Source organism: Equus przewalskii, chromosome 15 (genome assembly GCF_037783145.1).
Source record: "Equus przewalskii isolate Varuska chromosome 15, EquPr2, whole genome shotgun sequence".
Classification (NCBI taxonomy): domain Eukaryota; kingdom Metazoa; phylum Chordata; class Mammalia; order Perissodactyla; family Equidae; genus Equus; species Equus przewalskii.
The window spans coordinates 78,309,213-78,328,687 of record NC_091845.1 but is presented as its reverse complement, the minus strand read 5'-3'; the positions used below and the strand labels follow the sequence as shown (position 1 = coordinate 78,328,687).

The following is a 19,475-nucleotide window of genomic DNA, read 5'->3' as shown; positions in this document are numbered from 1 at the left end:
ACAAGTTTGTCCCTTAGATGTATGTATGAGCTCTAACCCAAGGACAAAATATTGAATGTTATTTGATCTTTTATAATTCATCATCTTGAATTAAATATATGAGAGTCATTATTCACACACTCACAGCCTCCTTTTAACATAGGATCGATGGATATCCAAGTGTCGGAGTATGCCTCGAGAATTGGGTGTTCTGCAGAGGAGCTCTGGGGCATACGTACATGGAAATTCGTTCTGAGAAATTTTAAAGTTATTATTTAAAATCCTAACACTTACTTTGTTTTTGTAAATTGCTTCTTCCTCTTAAAAAATAAAGTCAATGATTAGATTTAAGATTTGATTAGATAGAAATTTGAAACATTATCTTTTGCTCGAAGGATGTCCGTGTGGCCTTCTGAAACCAAGATTAGGTTAGATTTCAACAGTGAGATGGCGCCTTTAAGGAAAGAAATCTATTAAGAAAATTTACAAGCTTAAAGTAAGACCATATAGCTGATTAATTTATCTCACAAACAAGAAACGACAGTAACATAATGTAGTTAAGAGCCTCCAGGACGAGGGGTCTCCTTCACAGCAGGGCATTGGGAGAACTTACTTAACTGTAAGACGAGAAAGTTAAATTGGATCCTTTCTGAGATCCCTTCTAGGCTTCTAGATCCTTGATTAACCAAATTGACCAGGATATAAAGTAACACAGAAATAAAATTAACCGGTTTCTCCATTTTCAGCCCTTCGTCCCTCCATGGCCTGGCTTGTTATGTTTTGAGACTTGTTGCCGGCACATTGGGTTCTTGTTGTCCCCCAGGATAGAAATCAAGAGAGACAAGAAATGAGAGTAGAAAGGTAAAAGTTGATTAGCTTGTGCACAGGAGAGGCACAAGGGAGCCAGTTCTGAAAGGAAAGGGGCAGGTGACAGCTTCGTTAGGAAGCGGGACTGTGGGGCTTTTATTAAGCAAAGGCTGGGGAGGAGGGCCTGGTCATGGCATGTAGAGGGGGGGTTGTGCTTGTGCTTGCACTGTTGTTCAACAGGCCACCACAGGCATTGCATGTATCATCAGCATGCTAGCTCTCCACCCGTGGGTGTGATTTTTAGTATAGTAATGAGGCTAGGGTCACCTTCAGACAACTCCTGGGTGCTAGGGCGCATGCGTAAGCCCGGGAACATCCAGAGGTTGTGGAATGTGGATCTGGGCGGCCTCTATCTGATCCTCCTAGCTTGCCATTGGTTAGGGGCCTCATGTTGTTAGGCCAGGGGCCTTGCAGAGGACCCTGTCTTGTTAGGCTGGTTCCTGTCTCCTGCTTTTCTATTTATGTCACTACCTCCCTGTCCATCCTTTCCCTTTAACTCTTGCTCATCTTGCTGGTTTCTGTTTTTGTTCTGTCATAAATTACAAGTCTTTAATAAACTAGTCATTTAGGAAAGCAGGGACCAGACATCTTAAGTTCTGTTCTCTGACGAAGATGAACCTAAAGGAGAAATTAATGCCAAAAAGCAAAGCTTTTGGCTATATATTACCTGATACTAACAACAAATTGAGTTCAGGATCTCAAGTCAGTCATTATACAACCTGGGACAAATTACTTAAAATGTCAGTTTTCTCACCTATAAAATGAGCAGGTTGAAGTAGGTAACCTAAGTTTTCTTCCAATCCAATTTGATGAAACAGGTTTTAGAGCACGGAGATGTTAGATGGGTATCTGACTGACTGGATGTCCGTCCCAGGATATTTACACAAATAGATAATGGCTAAGTGTTCATTTAACAAATTTGTGCCATTCAACAGCAACACTGTACTTAAGCTGAGGATCAGGAGGAAAATAAGAGAACTGTTTCCACTTAGTTTTAGTTTTTTTTTAAAAAAAGAGAACTTCTGCATTAAAACAATCCTTACAGAAAATATAGTAATTGTTTGCTATTTCCACTGAAATATAACAATGGAGAAAATGAGTTTTAAAATATTAAAATTTTAGATATTTTAAAATAACCTCACAGAATTAATTCAGTTTCTGGATGAGTTACTGAGGTGGCTGGTCTATTTTGCTCCTCAAAATTCTTTTCAAATAGCACCTGATAATTTTAATATCCTTCAAAAAGAATAATTTTGCTTAAAATTGAAGGGTGAGTTAAGTACCCTTTCTAAAGAAGAGAGAGAGAGAGAACCTCTAGATTGCTGGCAGCAGGATGAAGGAGATGGAGTCTACCTGTCGTTTATCTGATTGGCTAGAACAGGTCTTTTTTTAAACACACGTTTAGCTCCCACAGAAACCTGCTGTTTGGCCTCTTGTATTCCTGTAACTTAATTTACAGCAGGAATCACGCCTCTTAAAGATAGTTATTTTTAAAGCATGTAATTAGCACATGAAATTTTCCCTCACTAATTTTGAGTTGCCTATTTGAAGTATCTATTTCAAACTGAGGGTAGGGGCAGCAGGAAAATAAAAAACAATATGAAATTATCAAATGAAACACTGTAATTGGCGATTCTTCTACGTCTCTCTTCAAGAAACACAACCTGTAATGGGGCAGTGATGCCAGAAAGCTGACAAATTAACTTACAAATGAGAAATTCAGAGCAGATATTATCTCTGGTATCAGTAATATCTTCTTAGTGTAATTCTGAATAATTAGACCCAACTAGTTTACTCCCCAGGGCCTATAAACTCAGGCTATTTGGTATTTTATAAATGTATTTTCTGAGGGAAACATTAATTTCAATTTCAATGCAATTCCATTAAAAATCCCAACAAGGTTTTTTGGTAGAAATTGATAGGCAGGTTCCAAAATTTATATGAAAAAGCAAAGAAGCTAGAACAGCCAAAATACTTTTCAAAAAGTAATATAAAATTCTTCACCTTGGCCTTTGTTAGTATACCTCACCCCACTGTGTTGTGTTAGTGATAGGTTAACAACTTGCGTATTCAAGCATTGTTTTCTTTCTTTCTTTTTTGCTGAGGAAGATTTGCCCTGAGCTAACATCTGTTGCCAATCTTCCTATTTTTTTGCTTGAGGAAGATTAGCCCTGAGCCGACATCTGCACCAATCTTCCTCCATTTGGTACGTGGGTTGCTGCCACAGCATGGCTGATGAGTGTTCTAGGTCCACACCTGGGATCTGAACTTGCAAACTTGGACCACTAAAGTGGCACACACCGAACCCAACCACTACACCATGGTACTGGCCCCGCAAGCACTGTTTTCTTTTGGAGTGATAATGAATTATAACATTCCACTGTTATTTCATTTCTTTATTTTAGTATGTTGTAGCATTATGTATTTTGGAAGCATAATTTCCAGACATTGAAATTCACCCTTTTTAAGTGTACAGTTTGATGAGTTGTGCCATCAATCTTCTCCTCCCACCAGACCCTGGTAACTATTGATCTGTTTCAGTTTCTATAGCTTTGTCTTTTTTAGAATGTCATATAAATGGACTCATCCAGTATGTAGTCTTTTGTGATGAGTTTCCTCACATAGCATAATACTTTTAATATTAATCTATCTTATTGCACATATCAGTAGTTTGTTTCTGTGGCAATTTGGCTAGGCTGGATTATGCTTCCCAGAATTCTGCTCCTTGTATGCTTCCAGTTAGGGTGGGCCACAAGATACATTTTAGTGTGAAATTTGGAGGGCAGAGGTGAAGTCATAGCCTTTATTTATTTTTTTATGCAGGCACTTTTGTAGCTCCCACATGTGTTAACTTACCTGCTGGTCCACTTGTCAGCATGGGGCAGCAGTCTGGCCCACAATTGTTCCACCTTTCCTTGGGTCCTCCTTCAGCTTCTCTGAGTCCTGGGCCAAGTGCATGTTTAGCAACCTGGCCAAGGGCAACTCTTCCCACAGAATACTCACATCAAGGTTATGGACAGCGAGAAGTGACATGTCTTCGTGGTTCCAGCTTGTGCTTGTTTCTTCCACTGTTACATCTATCTTCCCTTACCAACTGCCTCCCTTGTGAACTCCACGCTCCAGCATTGGACGCAAAGACAACAGCATCACAGACCCTCCTCATTAACTCCAACTGTGTAACATGGAATCCTCGCAAACGGATCACTACACAGACACACATACGGGCTGCAAGTATCCTGGGAGTCCTGCTGCTCTGAACTCTGACTGACAACAAACAAGTCCTTTTTATTGCTGAGTAGATTTCCATTGTATGGATGTACAATTTGTTTATCCACTCACCAGCTGATGAACATTTGCTTGTTTTCAGTTTGGGATCATAAATAAAGCTGCTATATACGTTACATACAGGTCTTTGTGTGGACATACTATTTCAAAACATGGTACTTATAAATTTAAGCAGAAACAGCTAAGAGTTAAAGGTGATTGCCACTAGAGAGAGGAAGGCTACAGAGGAGTCTGATGTGGCTGTTTTGCATTTTAGGCCTTTCTTACCATGATTTGGGGAAAAAAAAAAAACCACCACTGAATTGTACACTTTAAAAGAGTGCATTTTATAATATATGAATTATATCACTTTTAAAAAGTATAGAGGTATAGATAATACAATGGACAGACTCTCAATTTTTAATCTAATATCATTTTATTCACCTTTTTCTTACAATATGCTGTCATTCAAAATATACCTCATAAATAACTCATGCATACAGTAGGCACTCTATAAATATTTTGATGTCATAATTAGGTATTTTTTAGAATGACTAAAAATCCTGATGTAAAATCCCAATTGGGAAGTGCAGAATCCCATTGTAGACAAAATATATAACTTTACAATAAACATTTTTATAAGAATTTTCCCCAAAGAGGGAACACTTACAACTTGGAAAGTAAAAAGTAAAAAGCAACCTGAAACACAGTACAGCAAATGAGCCCTGGACCGGTGGTGCTCACAGACCACGGGCTGCCCGCACCCTGCGGCCGTCAGACGTCGGATGTTCAGTCAGGAAGGTAACCACACCCCCCAGAAGCTCTTAACTGCTAGCACTACAGAATATATAAGCAACGGCCTGTGACAATTCTTAACCACATCCCTCACATGAACACAGGAAAAAACTCAAATACATATTTTATTCCCCAATTAAAACAATCAATGCTTTTCATCTTAAGCAGCAAGAATGATCCACAAATAAGCCTGAAGTCACTTTATAGAAGCTACGTAAAATTCTGTGGAAAACAGTTTGGGAGAGAAGTTCAAGAACCATAGTCTAAACATAAAACAAATCCTTGCATTAAAGGGTCTTCCAATGTTTACAAAACCAAAACAGGCTACGACCACACATGATAAAGAAGTATTTCCTAAATCCTTATTTTGGGTTAGCTTTGTAACTATGAATATTCACTCCAACTTGAAAAAAAATTATAGCACTATTATGATAAGAAAAAATAAAAGCTACCAAATGCCTAAGCTTCGAAAAGCACCTGTGCAAACCCACAGACAGAATCAAGTACTCCATGGCTGCAAAACGAAAAGTCTACCAACTCTATCCTTCAAAAACTATATAATTCTATAAAAAGTTAAATACACGGACTATATCAATACATGGAAACGTATATATAAAATACTATTAAGTGAAAAAAGCAAAATTAAAAATATAAAGTGATTACAACCATGTAAAAGTAAATATACTACAATAACAAAAACTGAAGTGAATTTAAATTTATGGAGACATAAATAGATTCACATATTCATTCCCTGTTACTTAAGATTATAACAAAAGAAAAAAGGAAAAATAGACTATTATTTTAGATGAAACCATACTCCTAAACAATAAATACTGAAATGTATGTGAACTCCTAAAACAGAGATTTTTAAAAACCATGACTTCTCTATTTCAAGTGTATCCCATGGATGGAGATCAGCCCACATTTGCTGATCTTCATGTTCTAAAACTTCCTGGCAAGGTGTACAATTACAACTGCCCTCCCTAAGGATAAAAAGAAAAAAGGTTAAAGCACTGTGCAAATAAGAAAACAAGCAGCATGCTAACAAAATCTATCTAACCTGTTTTGCTCCTGCAAAAAGCCACCCACAGAGGGTTTTAAAAAACTAATTCTATAGTACATATTTTACATAACATATATTTATGGTACAAATATTTTAAAGAATGGCTTTTACATAATTCTTGATTTCAATATATACCTTTTAATGTAATTGCATGTTATGCAAATGCAGTCTTTCAGATTTATTATTGAAAATTATTCTCTACATAATTTAGAAAATGGTTAATTTCTTGGATAAAACATAGCATATTTAGAAGTCCGAAAGCCAAGTAAATCCCTTATTTCATTTCGGAATTTTGACAGATCCTGGCGTAGTTCGTTCAGATTTTCCACAGTTGCCTGGTCTGTACTTTGCATCTTCTGTCTCATGGAAGTCAGGTAACGGTGCACCAAGCAGCACATCACTTTTTGGTAGTTTTCATCTCTCTTTTGTTTCAAATTTCTCCATTCCTTCAAAACAAACAATAACATGATACTAACAATGTGCATAAACAATATTTAAACAAGGTGGATTTTTAAAAAATATTCAGATACAAACACATATCTCTTAATGCTTTATTAGACTATATTTTTGCCACTATGCGTTACAAAATAGTATCCAACACTTGTTTAAAACAAATCTAGCCTGCACATTTGTTTTATTCATTCACCTGTGTGCTTACATTGATGTAAAAATAGTCCTAGGAGTCCTCCGTTTACAGGTGGGATCAGCAAACGAGGACCCATAGGCCAAGTATGGCCCACTTCCTGTTTTCATGGCCTGTCAGCTAAGAACGTTTTTTACAGATGAACATTTGTAATTAATTTGACGACAGGGAACACTAATCTTGAACCCCAATTAAACAAATGTTATTCCCCCCCAAATGTAATTCCATTCTTTTAATTCATAGACCTGTAATACAAAAAAATTATTATTCAATTATTATTACATTTTTAATTTCATCAATAAAAGCTTTGTGGAAATTTTATGTTCTTTCTTGTTCTATTTCTTTTCACATAGTATCTTTGATTTTGTCTCAGCCTGCAAAGTCTAAAATATTTACTATCTGGCCCTTTGCAGAAAAAGGTTTATAGCAACATGTATTGAATTATTTATGTATTGAATAACTTTCAAGAAGAACCAGAAAAATGAGGTGACTCTAGTAGTCAATCTTTATACCGACAGAATAGATATTCTAAATATTTTCCACGTGTTAAAACTGTGAGATGAGATTCATGAAAAAATAGCAGCTTTACCTCTCGTTCTCAATAAATACTTATTGCATCCTTACTTTATGTTAGATACTATGCCATGCATTAAGGATACAGGAGTGAAAAACATCAGTCCCAGGCCTTAAGGAATCTGCAAATTTATGCTTTAGGGAACATCTGAGATGAGGAATTGATAAAACTCCCCTGTTGTGACCGTAATTTCTCACCTTTAAACTGTTCTGCCGTTTAACCTTGCCTTTTGATGTATGAGAGCAAATCCATTTACTGAGGCTGCTAATCAGATAGCAGATGGTCTTTGGTGAAGGAATGATGTTGAAAGGCGGGGGTAAGGTACACTTGTCATCAAAGTAGCTAAGCCACAGTTTTGCTCGAGCAAATTTCCATTCTTTGTCTTCATGATTCTGTAGGAGGGGAATCAAAAAGCAGACCAGGATATGAATACACACGCACAGACACACACATATGGGGCAGGGAGAGTTTTAAACTGTCTAGATGTTCCCACACTTTGTGGGTAAAAATTTGGTTCAAGATTTGCTGTTACTATATATTACTTACACTAAAAAGTCTATATTGAATTTTAGAATGATACTAATTCTTAATTATAATCTTTGGTTGCCCTTTCTACTGCATACACTTGGTATGAGCTGAAGAGAATATAAAGTTTTTAGAAGAATGAACACTTACTGCAATCAACTGAAAGCTTTTATGAAGCATTGCCACCAGCAGCTTGGTGAGCACAATCACGACCACGACATTGTATGTCCCAACAATGACAGCTCCCACAAACGACTGCAGCTCTTCTCCATAGCTAAATCTTGTGACAAAGATCGCCACATGTGCTAAGGAGAAAATGTACCAGAACAAAGCAAAGCAGGTGCCAATGAACCTGTAAAGACAATTACATTTCTGTTTAAAAGGAAATTAAAGAACTCTATTAGGAAAAACGAAGAATTCATCTATATCAACATTACGTAAAGAAAACACTGATAATCCAAGAATAATACTTTATAAATGAGGTTGAACCCAACAGTACAGACATGTCTTACTTTAAACAAAGAAAGAGACTCAAAAGGAAGATAAATTATTCCTGTTTAACCTCTTACTGCCTTTCTGTCTGTTCTCAACACAGCAGCCACTGTGATCCTGTTAGCATCTGATTAGATTTTGCCACTCCTCTGCTCAAAAACCAAATGCTCTCAATCCCAGTAGCCCAAAGTCCTTACAAGGGCCAACAAGGTCCTACGTGTTCCCCCTCACCTTTCTGACCTCATCTCCTACAACTCTCCTTGGATTCACTACCTTCCATCCACTCCGGCCTCCTGGTTTTCCCTTGAACATGCCAGCCATACGCCCACCTCAGGGCATTTGCCTGTGCCATTCCCTCTATCTGCCAGTGCTCTTCCGCCAGATATCTTCTTCATGGCTGGATCCTTCACCAGCTTTATAACTTTACTGGAACGTCACCTCCTGTGGGGCCTTCTCGAGCCTCCTATCTAAAACTTCACCCTCGCACATCTATCTTCCCCAGCCCAAGCTTTATTTGTCTCTTTAGCCCTGCTCACTGTGAAATGTACTACATATTTTATTTCTCTTTTTATTGCCTGAATCACCTCACTGGAATCTAAGCTCCATGAGCTAGTTTTGTTTACTGATACTTCATTCACTCAGCACACTTTGAACAGTGTCTGCTATATAGAAGGTGTCAGATGAATATTTATTATTCATTTAATCTTATTCCTTAAATAAGATGACATGCAAGTAACTAAAAATAGTTGGTAGAATAATAGGAAGACAGCAAACATGTAATTCCATGCCCCTTCTCCCTTATTTTATTTAACAATGAGGGGAGGTATTTTGTCTGCCTCACAACTGGTTGTTCAATTCCTTATGATAGAGTAAATAAGCGAAAAAAACTATCCCTGAAGCTCTAAAGATTCTCATTTCTAATGACCTCCTAAGAAACATTAAAAATGTGAGAGCGTTTTGGCTGTAACAATGACTAGAATTGCTACTGACATTTAACACTTGAGGAGCAGAGATGCTGAACATATTGCAATACAGGACCGACAAAGACTGTCCTGCCTTAAAATATTAACATGCACCAAATGCCGAGAGATCCTCTGTTAAGACAGACTGCAGTGAGAGAGACGACGTAATAATCTGGGCCTACTATTTATTTAAAATTCTATATGTAAAGACGACTGTTAACTGATTCATGAAAAATAAGCACTTATTACAGGTTGTGAACATTAAAAAGGAATTTCTTGAAGAAAATTTGAAGTCCTATTTCTGTAGGTACTAATTCATGCATAACATGACAGAAAGAGAACAATATATTTACTAAAAATTTAAAAAGACACTCACGAATGGAAGGTGTCATTGCTTTGCTGTTCACAGAAGATGCCCACACAGTCCTTCTGCTCCTTCGGAGTATAGCCTTTATCATACAGCTGTGTCAGTCCAATTGTGAAGGAAAACAAGACAAGGAGGAACATCCCAAGAAATTTTCCGAAATCTTGTAACATCTGTCCCATCGATATCTGCGGAATATATTACATAGGTGTTCATCAAAATTATCAGGAAAACAAAATGTTAACTATTAAATGACCAGGCTAAAAGGAAGACAAACGCACGAGCCACAGGCTACTCTTGTTCCAGCTGGGTGAGATACTTCAGCACTTTCAAAACATCAAGAATTCAGCTGCCTAACAAAAAGCCATTCTAGTCATGCCCACAGTGTGAGCGTCGCGTGGTGCACTCCTTGAATCTGGACCAAGTCTGCAGAAGACAAGTGCTGCTCTGAAGGTAGAGACATGGAGGTTTAAGAAAAGCCTAATTTGCAAGGGATAAAAGGAAAATTCCTTGCTCACACCTAAAGGGAGATAAATGCTTATTATTTACATAGCTTCTTAAATTTTACAAATATAAAATCATTATAACATAAAGTATCATTTGACTTTTGCAACGAATTCTTAAAGGACAGCCTTTCCTCCTCCAGGACTGCCCTAATCTCTTCTGCCAGGGTGATCAATTTTCTTTCATCTGCGGTCCATTATAAGAAAATACGTGTGCAAGCCAAATGAGAGAGTCGAGTGTTAATATAAGTATCTTTAGTAATTTAGACATGTGTAGTGAATCCGGGAGCTTTATTCTAGTCTAATTTCATTCTCCTTCAATACCCTTCAAAATCTGGGCAATAGGTACTTTTCATAAATTCTTGGTGTTTAAATTGGCATACAAATTTGGAGAACAATTTGACATTTGTTCGACTGTCTTTTGACTCAGCAATTCTATCCCTTGGACTTTAGCCAATAAACAGGAAGCACATAAAGATGTATGTACAAAGATTTTCACTGCAGAGTTGTTACAGGTAGTGAAAAAATTAGAACATCCTAAATGTTATTGTTAAAAGGAATGAAGTACATCTGTATGTGCTGGCTTAGAAAGATGTCTATAAAATATTCAGTCAAAAAAGCAGGGGATAGGCCAGTATTACAACAGCTCCCATTTCTATTTTTAAAGATAGATCATATATATTTTTTCACACAGATATGGTTTAATAGACACAGAAAACTTCTGGAAATTTACACAAGAAACTGTTAACAATGCTTATCTATGGGAGGTAGAACCAGAGATGCAGAAGGCAGATTTTCTCACTTTATATCCCTTTGATTTTTCTTTACTATACGCATGTATTACTTTTAAGATACAAAAGTTATTAGTGTTTAACAATAATCCACCCTCAAATTTAACCAGGTCAAATTTATACAATTAGTTAAATCCAGCTTCAAATAAAACTCCTAACTGCTTCAAGCCTGCCAACATAACATATGCCAGTCACCAGTGATACAAAAGGGTAGCAGCAGGCAAGTGGCCAAGGCCCTCTAGCCCACTAAAGTGAGCCAGTTAATGAAGCAGAGAAGGTGTGCTAAAATTTGTAGGCACACCACAAGCTAGTAACTCAGCCTCTCAACAAGAGGTCCAATGTGCCTGATTTTGGCACATTTGACTAGGCCATGTGGTACTTTTCAAAGTCTTATGCTTCCCTCACTTGGTCCCCTTGTAAAATTCTGATGGAAGAAACAGGGACCTTTTAGAATCAGAAAGCTCAAAAAGTGTGAGAAAGATAAGAAATACATTTCCCTCTTAATCAACGATAGCTTTATTGGGTCACTTTGGAAAAGAAATCCTTTCTCCAGACTGTAAGAGCTTAGAATAAAGTCCTACTATATTAGTAGAGAACTTATGAGAGTAAGAATATAATAACTGCTTTAGATAACTACAGAAAAGACTGCCTTTGAAGAAATTTTAGACACTGTAAGCTTATAGGTGAATAGGGTTTTCTAAGAGTAACCATGTATGATATTGTAATATTAATTTAAAAAATTTAGTCCAAAAGTAGAAGCCTTAATTTAACATTACTAAGTTTTAAAAAGTAAGTGTAATTCCCAAAGAAGATATATGGATGGCCAATAGACACATGAAAAGATGCTCATCATCATTAATCATCAGGGAAATGCAAATCAAAACTACACTAAGATATCACCTTACACCTGTTAGAATGGCAAAAATATCCAAAACAAAAACTGACAAATGTTGGAGAGTTTGCAGAGAAAAAGGAACCCTCATACACTGTTGATGGGAATGCAAACTGCTGCAGCCACTATGGAAAACAGTATGGAGATTTCTCAAAAAATTAAAAATAGAAATACCTTATGATGCAGCCATCCCACTACTGGGTATCTATCCAAAGAACTTGAAATCAGCAATTCCAAAAGTCCCATGCACCCCTATGTCCATTGCAGCATTATTTACAATAGCCAAGACATGGAAGCAATCTAAGTGCCCATCAACTGATGAATGGATAAAGAAGATATGGTATATATATATACATATATATATATACACACACACACACATATACACAATGGAATACTACTCAGCCATAAAAAAGGATAAAATCGTCCCATTCACAACATGGATGGACCTTGAGGGTATTATGTTAAGCGAAATAAGCCAGATAGAGAACGATGAACTCTGTATGACTCCTCTCATAGGTGGAAGTTAAACATATAAACAAAGAGAACTGATTGGTGGTTACCAGGGGAAAAGGGGATGGGGGTAGGGCACAAAGGGTGAAGTGGTGCACCCAGAACAGAACTAACAATAATGTATAACTGAAATCTCACAAGGTTGTAAACTATCATAAGCTTAATAAAAAGTTAAAAAAAAAGGTAAGTGTAATTCAATTTCAATATCAAGGTGAGCAATATTTAACGAGACTACCACAAACTTCATGACTTGTTTTTTAAAAGCATGATATTAGTTCTTTACAAGATGGAAGAACAAAAAGTTGCTACAGTGGCCATCACTGAAGTGAGCACTGGCTTGAGGAGTCCACCAAGAAAGCATTCACATGAAAGGCAAACATTAAAAATGGTACATTTATCTTAGACTGAGAAAGACTATAAAGCTTTTTATTTGTAAAAGTAATAATCATGCTTTCTTAAATATTTACTTATTTAAAACAACTTAGCAGTTTTATTTGAGAAATATGAGAATTAAGAAATGAAGGGAAAAGTAATTAAAATAGCAATACTAAAATTTACATAGGAGTTAATATTAGTACACACTGAGAAAATATATATATCTTTCCTACTAATTAGAAAAATGGAAATTAAAGCAAACTAAGTTAGTATATTTTAAAAAGATAGCACCAAATGCTATGAACGTGATGAAAAAGTACTGTTATACTGCTTGTGTGTAACAATTAACACAGCCTTTGTAAAGAAACAGAAGTACTGACGCACTCTCTGGACCTATCTTTTGATATGTTAATACTACTGGAGACTTATACTTAGGAAATAATTTGACAGAGGCAAAACCTCTCACACACAGAGTACTATTTAGAACAGCAAAAACATCCTAAATGCCTGTTAGTGGAAAGGTTGATATGATTAGGGTTCATATCAACTGTTAAATTATAAAAATTGTTGACATGGGGCTGGCCCAGTGGCGCAGCAGTTAAGTGCGCACATTCCACTTTGGCAGCCCTGGGTTCACCAGTTCGGATCCCAGGTGTGGACATGGCACTGCTTGTCAAGCCATGCTGTGGCAGGCGTCCCACATATAAAGTAGAGGAAGATGGGCACGGACGTTAGCTCAGGGCCAATCTTCCTCAGCAAAAAAGAGGAGAATTGGCGGCAGATGTTAGCTCAGGGCTAATCTTCCTCAAAATAAAATAAAATAAAATAAATTAATAATAAAAAAATAAAAATTGTTGACAAAAGAAAGCAATAATAATGGCAACTTGTAATCATTCTCCATCCAAAACTTTCTACGGAAGAAGCCATAACTGTCTGTCTAAAAGTTTTATCTAATCAAGCCATTTATGCTCAAAACCTCCTTGGCACACGTGATAATATTCATATTTCTGGCACAGAGACCTCCAGTGTTCAGCCCAGCGTCTTCTTCGGCCTCTTCTCCCCAACTGCAACCCATGGTTCAAGTACACAGGACACCCTGTCTTCTCCAAGCGCGCCATGCTCTCATGACGCCATGTTTCTGCACATGTTACTCTCCCTCTGTTCTTTGAGGCAAGCTTCTCACCCCTTCAAGGCCCAGATCAAACGTCACCTCCTCTAAGAAGCTTTGCTGACTCTCTCCAGGCACCCCCTCAGTCAGGCTCCCAAAGTACTGTGTATGTAACCTCTAAAATAGTATTTGTCACTTTGTACTACCATTTCTGTTTGTTTCCTCTAGCAGTCTTGAAGGGCAGGCCCAACATCGGCAAACTCCAGAGCCCGGGATATTAATTAAAATGCTGAATATATAACTACTTTTTATATGCCTTTTATCTAACCCTTTACCATTTTGCAAGAGCTATCACATATTTTCATTTACCCTGCAAGGGAGGGAAGGCTAGTATTACCTCTATTCTTCCAAGTGACAAACTGAAGCTCACATTTAATGAATTGCTCAGATCAACAGAACTAATAGATGGCAGAGGTGGAACTGAATTCTTGCATTTAACTCCTTGCAAGCCCTTTTAAAAACGTCACTTTGTGGTTTTTATCTTAGTTCTCCCATTAAACATTTGGGGCTGGGTACAAGTATGATGGATTTAGTTCTCATGTAACAGTTCCTCTACACAGCAGGGCTTGTAGAATTAATATATGAATAAATATCCAAAAAAATGTAATTGTTAACTAACATTTTACAGCAAGTCTTATTTTTAACACTGTGTGAGCTGGGCCTTAGTTCCCTGACCCATAAATGGGCCGGCCAAATGCTACGTCAGACTCACTCAGCTACGTGCTATTAAAAACCTACCAGACTTGACCCCAATCTACTTAATGAGTCTCTAAGGCCAGGACTTGAGTCTGCAGGTTTAATGTGCTCCCAGAGGATTCTGCAGCTGCTCCAGGGCGGGAACCCCTAGACTACATGACCTCTAAGTTTCCCTCCAGCTCTACCATTCTATGCTTCTTAACAGAAAAATATCCAGCCCCAGGATACTCCAAAGTGCAAAGCACTGAATCGCACTTCACCCACTACAAACGACAACATGCCATTTACGTTATACAGGCCTTGAAATTAAATCTGATAATTATCTAGTACCACCGAATAATTCACTAGGAATAAAGTATGCACTCAGGTGTCAGACATTACATTAACTTTCCAAGTTTTTCTTGTATTATTTTTCAGGTCTGCCATGGTTAACTCCACTAACTTTATATAAAGAGAATGGATCCAAATGGATTCATGTGAAGCCTGGGAGGTGTCAGGTACTCTGCTATGCATCTTACACACGCAGACCCATTTAATCCTCACAACAGACCCAGAACCTGAGACGCACAGAGATAAAGTAAATCAGTAAATCACGGAGCAACATTTTGAACCAAGCTCTGTGGTTCTGTCTTGTCATTTCTGTCTAATCACCCAACTACCAGTGTTAAAGGTTAATTCATTTGAAACACGTGCACAAACCAGAAGAATTTTTAAAATCTGTAGATTATTAAAGCCTGCCCACAGAAGTACTGTACAATAAAAGTTAATCATATTACTCTGTACTATACAAAACACTGAGAGGCCAGTTAGCACAGTGGTTAAGGCCATTAGCTGGGGAGCCAAACCACCTGGGTTGGAATTTCCGCTCTGCTACTTACCAGCTGTGTGACCGTGTGCAAGTTATTTAATGTCTTTATGCCTCAGTTTCCTCCTCTGCAAAATGGAAATAAAAGTCTGCCTCTTAGAACGGTTGTGAGGATTAAATGAGGTAATAAATGTACATAAAGATCTTTGAACAATAGCTGGCACACAGAAAGGATTCAAATGTCCACTGTTGTTATTACTATTACCACCATTATTTATAGATTCGATCGTCACGTTTGTTTTTGTTAAAATACGTAACATCACTGATTTATGCCCAACCACGACTCTGACATCTGCTGAGGTGGGTCAGCTGGCATCCTTCACAAAAGGAGGAAAGCTAACTTCAAAGATTAGGTGGGCCTCTGGAGTCAGACAGACTCAGTTCAACCCTTGTATCTACCACTGACTAGTTCTGTGAACTACTTAGCCTCTCTAAGCCTTAGATGATTCCCCGTTTGTAAAATGGGAATAAAAACATAACACAGGTTGTAATGAGGATTAAAGTGGGAAACACTTAGCACGGTGCCTGGCCCACACAAAATGCTCAACAAATGTTAGTTGCTGTTATTATTTTGAATAAGCAGCTAACGCAACAGATAAGATACAGCCCTATTTCTCCACCAGCTTTTTTCTTTTCTCACACCAATCAGCACTTGTCTCTACCCAACCTCATTCTAACCAGTTTTCCAATTCAATTAAACAAACATTCATTAAGTAACTACTATGGTAAGGCCGTGAGTAAGGTGCAGATGAGAAAAGGAAGATATATTCCCCATGCTCAGGGACTTTTAGATTCAGTAGAAACAACATAATTTACAATTTGAGACAAACTAAATTTGTCTTATAATTAAGACAAGCTACAGAGGCCCAAAGGATTAATTCTATTGGATGAGGATAGTCTTTCACACAGGAGTAGGGGAGTAGGAATAGATTTTCCAGTGGAAGGGACACTAAAGCTGGCATGTTCCCTCTCCCTCAACCCAACCTCCTTTCTACTCATCTTTCAAGGCTTGATTCCAGAGTCCTCTCTTCTGAGAAGTCTTCCGTGATGCCTTCGACTGAAGTGAGCGCCCTTCCTCTGAGCTCTTTATTGAAGCATCTACCTCTCTAAATGTTGTCATTAGCTTGTTTTGTAACCCTCAGTGAACTATGAGCTCTTTAAAAAGAGACTGCAGTGTATTGATGCATTCCCAGTGTCTAACCTACCAGGCACTCAATAAATGTCTGTTGAATGAACAAGTAAAGTTTCAACAAGCAGAGGATATGGCTGGGACATTCTAAACAGAGCAATAACATTAACAATGACACGGAAGTGGAAAAGCACAGGACGTGTGTGAGAGTAGTGACTGGTCTCGTGCCCAATGGAGAAGAAGGGTTTCAGAAACAGACAAGGAGATGAGTATAGCGAGCAATGGCTAGAAAACGAGTAGGGTCAGATTGTAGAAGGCCACCTTCCAAAGTTTACCATCAACATAAGTCACAAATTTAATAAATACAATCATAAAAATGTCAAGTAAGGATAAGGGATGCAATCACTGATGAATATGGGATCATTTTCTGTGTTCTCCTATAGGGTAAGCCTATGACCTTGATTTGTCTGGTACAGTCCCAGTTTATACTTGCTGTCCCAACTTCATAGCCTCCTTTTCATTCCCCAAAACGTCTCCATTTGGATGGTAAAATATGGTCACTCTAACCAAGGGAGCGATCTGTACCTCTACTACAGGTAATATAACCAGTTAAAACAAAAGTCTGTCAGCTTCTAAATCTGCAAAGATGTGGAAGGAAAAATTGTTAATAGATAGAGACAAATTTAACAAACAAGCACAGTAATGACATAAAAACATTACTTGACATAGCAGGTTATGTAAAAAACAGGAAAAAAGTTGCAGTTTGCTAATGTAGTTAACTTAGAGTCAATTTTCTTTTTGCACTTCCTTTAGTTTTATATTCATAACTGGATCACTATTTACTTAAGATGAACAAAATGAAAAAAATGTATCATAAATTTTCTGCATAAAATTATTCTAGAATACTTTGGCACCAGTGTGCAATACAAATCTGTCATGTTAATAAGACTACACTGGAAAACAAATGTCTTTATTGAAAAAACTTAAGTAAAAGCCTGAAAATACGACTCTACAGATTCCTATTCAATCTCTACTTTTCACCCTTTTCCTGACTAACCAGGCCTTGATTTCTTGGGGGGTAATATGCTCAATTAAAAGTACTCATCTCCTCTGACTTTCTTGTAGCTATAAATAGGCATGTGACCAAATTCTGCCATTGAGTCATAAGTGGAGGTATCTAGCAGGCCTCTAGGGAAAATGACTGTTCTCTTGATAAAAAAGAGAAAGAAGCTGGCCCATGCTTTCCGCCTTTCGCCCTCTGCCTTTCCCCCTCTTCCTGCTGAACGTAGACTTGACGTAATGGCTTGGAGCAGGGAGCTTGCAACCATGAGAAGCAATCACGCTCTAAGGAGGGCAGACGACCTTCTGTCTGAGATTTGCTCTATAACACCATATTAATTCTATGGTACTTTCAAATCCTTCAGTTCTGAGACTAGCCTATACCAGACCATCACACACAGATGACCAATGGTTGCATGGGATGAGGGTGAGGGAATACTAAATGCAAAAAGGCACCAAGAGACTTTTTGGGGTGATGCAAATGTCCTATATCTTGATTATGGTGGTGATTAACCAGGTTTACATATTTGCAAAACTCAAACTCTACAGTTAAGACGGGTGCATTTTATTGTATGCAAATTACATCTTAATAAAGATAATTTAAAAAATCATTTATTGGATTAGATAATAATTAAACATATATTATGATTAACCTGCAGACCTTTTAAAAATAGGAACACAATAAATACTTGCTGGCTTGACTTAAATTATTTGTTAGTTCTATGGCTATTAGAACATTATAAATTATCCTGCTGGAGGAGAAAAACATGCACAACAGCTGAAATGACCAACACCCACTTATGCCATATTTGTATACACATCTATAGTTCTTTTGGGAAGAGATTAAATCAGGAAGACATGACTCAACAGTTCTAAGAAAAACAAACAGATGATTCACTAAGAAAATATAACTTCCTCCTTTTTAACTCTTTGAAAAAAATCTAAGAAATTTCTAGTAGGAACTGAGTGACATTTTCAGTTTTTAACTAAAAAAAATCAATATGCACATAAAAATACTATTGACTCTTAATTAAAACATTTACAGAAGATACTAGTAGCAAAATTAAATCAAAATAACAGATAGTCTAAACCAGTGTTTCACATACTATGTTTTGGAGAAAAACAGAGACCTGAGCATATTTCATGAAAAACGGGTATGCTGATAAATGCATTTCGGTAATGATAGTTTGAACAAAGTTAAACAAGTTTCCTTAATTCTTTCTCACAGGCTTTAATGTGATAATGTGCATTGTGAATTCCCAAAACAGGTATAAGGAGTGCAGTGTGTCCCAAACTTATTTCAGTCAGAGCACCTCACAGGACTTGCTTAAGGGAGTCACATCTTAGGAAATACTGTTGTGGATGAAAGGACAAGCCAAATCAAATCAGCTTTCTCCTACAGATTTTATTTTCCTCTCTCTGTTTGGAGAAGGTAATTATGCCTTTTATTTAAAATATCTCCTTTAAAAATATAAAAGAGAATCTAAATTGTTAGTAAATTTTGACTTATCAAGGAAAAATGAATATTGCTCAGATTTTCAGACTTATAAGTTAACTTAGACTATTATGCAGTGCTAGTCACCTAGCAGAGTTGATCTCACCTTCTAAAAACAGTCAACTACTAAAATCTGTGGGTTAAGTTCAACCGATTATGAGTCCTTTCTTCAGTGTAAAGAGACTTACAAACGAGTCCTGGACTCTCATGCATAATGACCATACTACTTTGAACAAATCACACACATCTCAAAAGCTCAATTTCTTTAACTATAAAGTACTATAAAGCATCAAGCTGAGCTACGTGAACGCTATGAAATTTTTTAGCTCTAAACAGGCTATTTTCCAACATATTACATTTAGTATTTATTAAACAAAGTAAGAGTATTTTTTAAACTATAGCTTACACATTTTCAAAATCATCATGAAGTATGAATTCTGTTTGCACAACACTTCTTTATA

At 37.2% G+C, this 19,475-nt stretch overlaps 1 protein-coding gene across 6 annotated transcripts in view; it reads right to left on the bottom strand.

The window, feature by feature from the left end:
• Positions 1–4,527: 4,527 nt before the first annotated feature.
• The window catches only part of TRPC1 (transient receptor potential cation channel subfamily C member 1), a 58,111-nt gene continuing 43,163 nt past the window's right edge, over positions 4,528–19,475 (bottom strand). For all 6 annotated transcript variants that reach the window (XM_008507716.2, XM_008507723.2, XM_070576258.1 and 3 more), the window contains 4 exons: positions 9,541–9,716; positions 7,861–8,062; positions 7,383–7,577; positions 4,528–6,414 (listed from right to left, as the gene is read on the bottom strand). In XM_008507716.2, the coding sequence (XP_008505938.1) occupies positions 6,187–6,414; positions 7,383–7,577; positions 7,861–8,062; positions 9,541–9,716 (801 nt within the window). In that variant the 3' untranslated portion in view covers positions 4,528–6,186. The remainder of the gene's footprint in view (positions 6,415–7,382; positions 7,578–7,860; positions 8,063–9,540; positions 9,717–19,475) is intronic.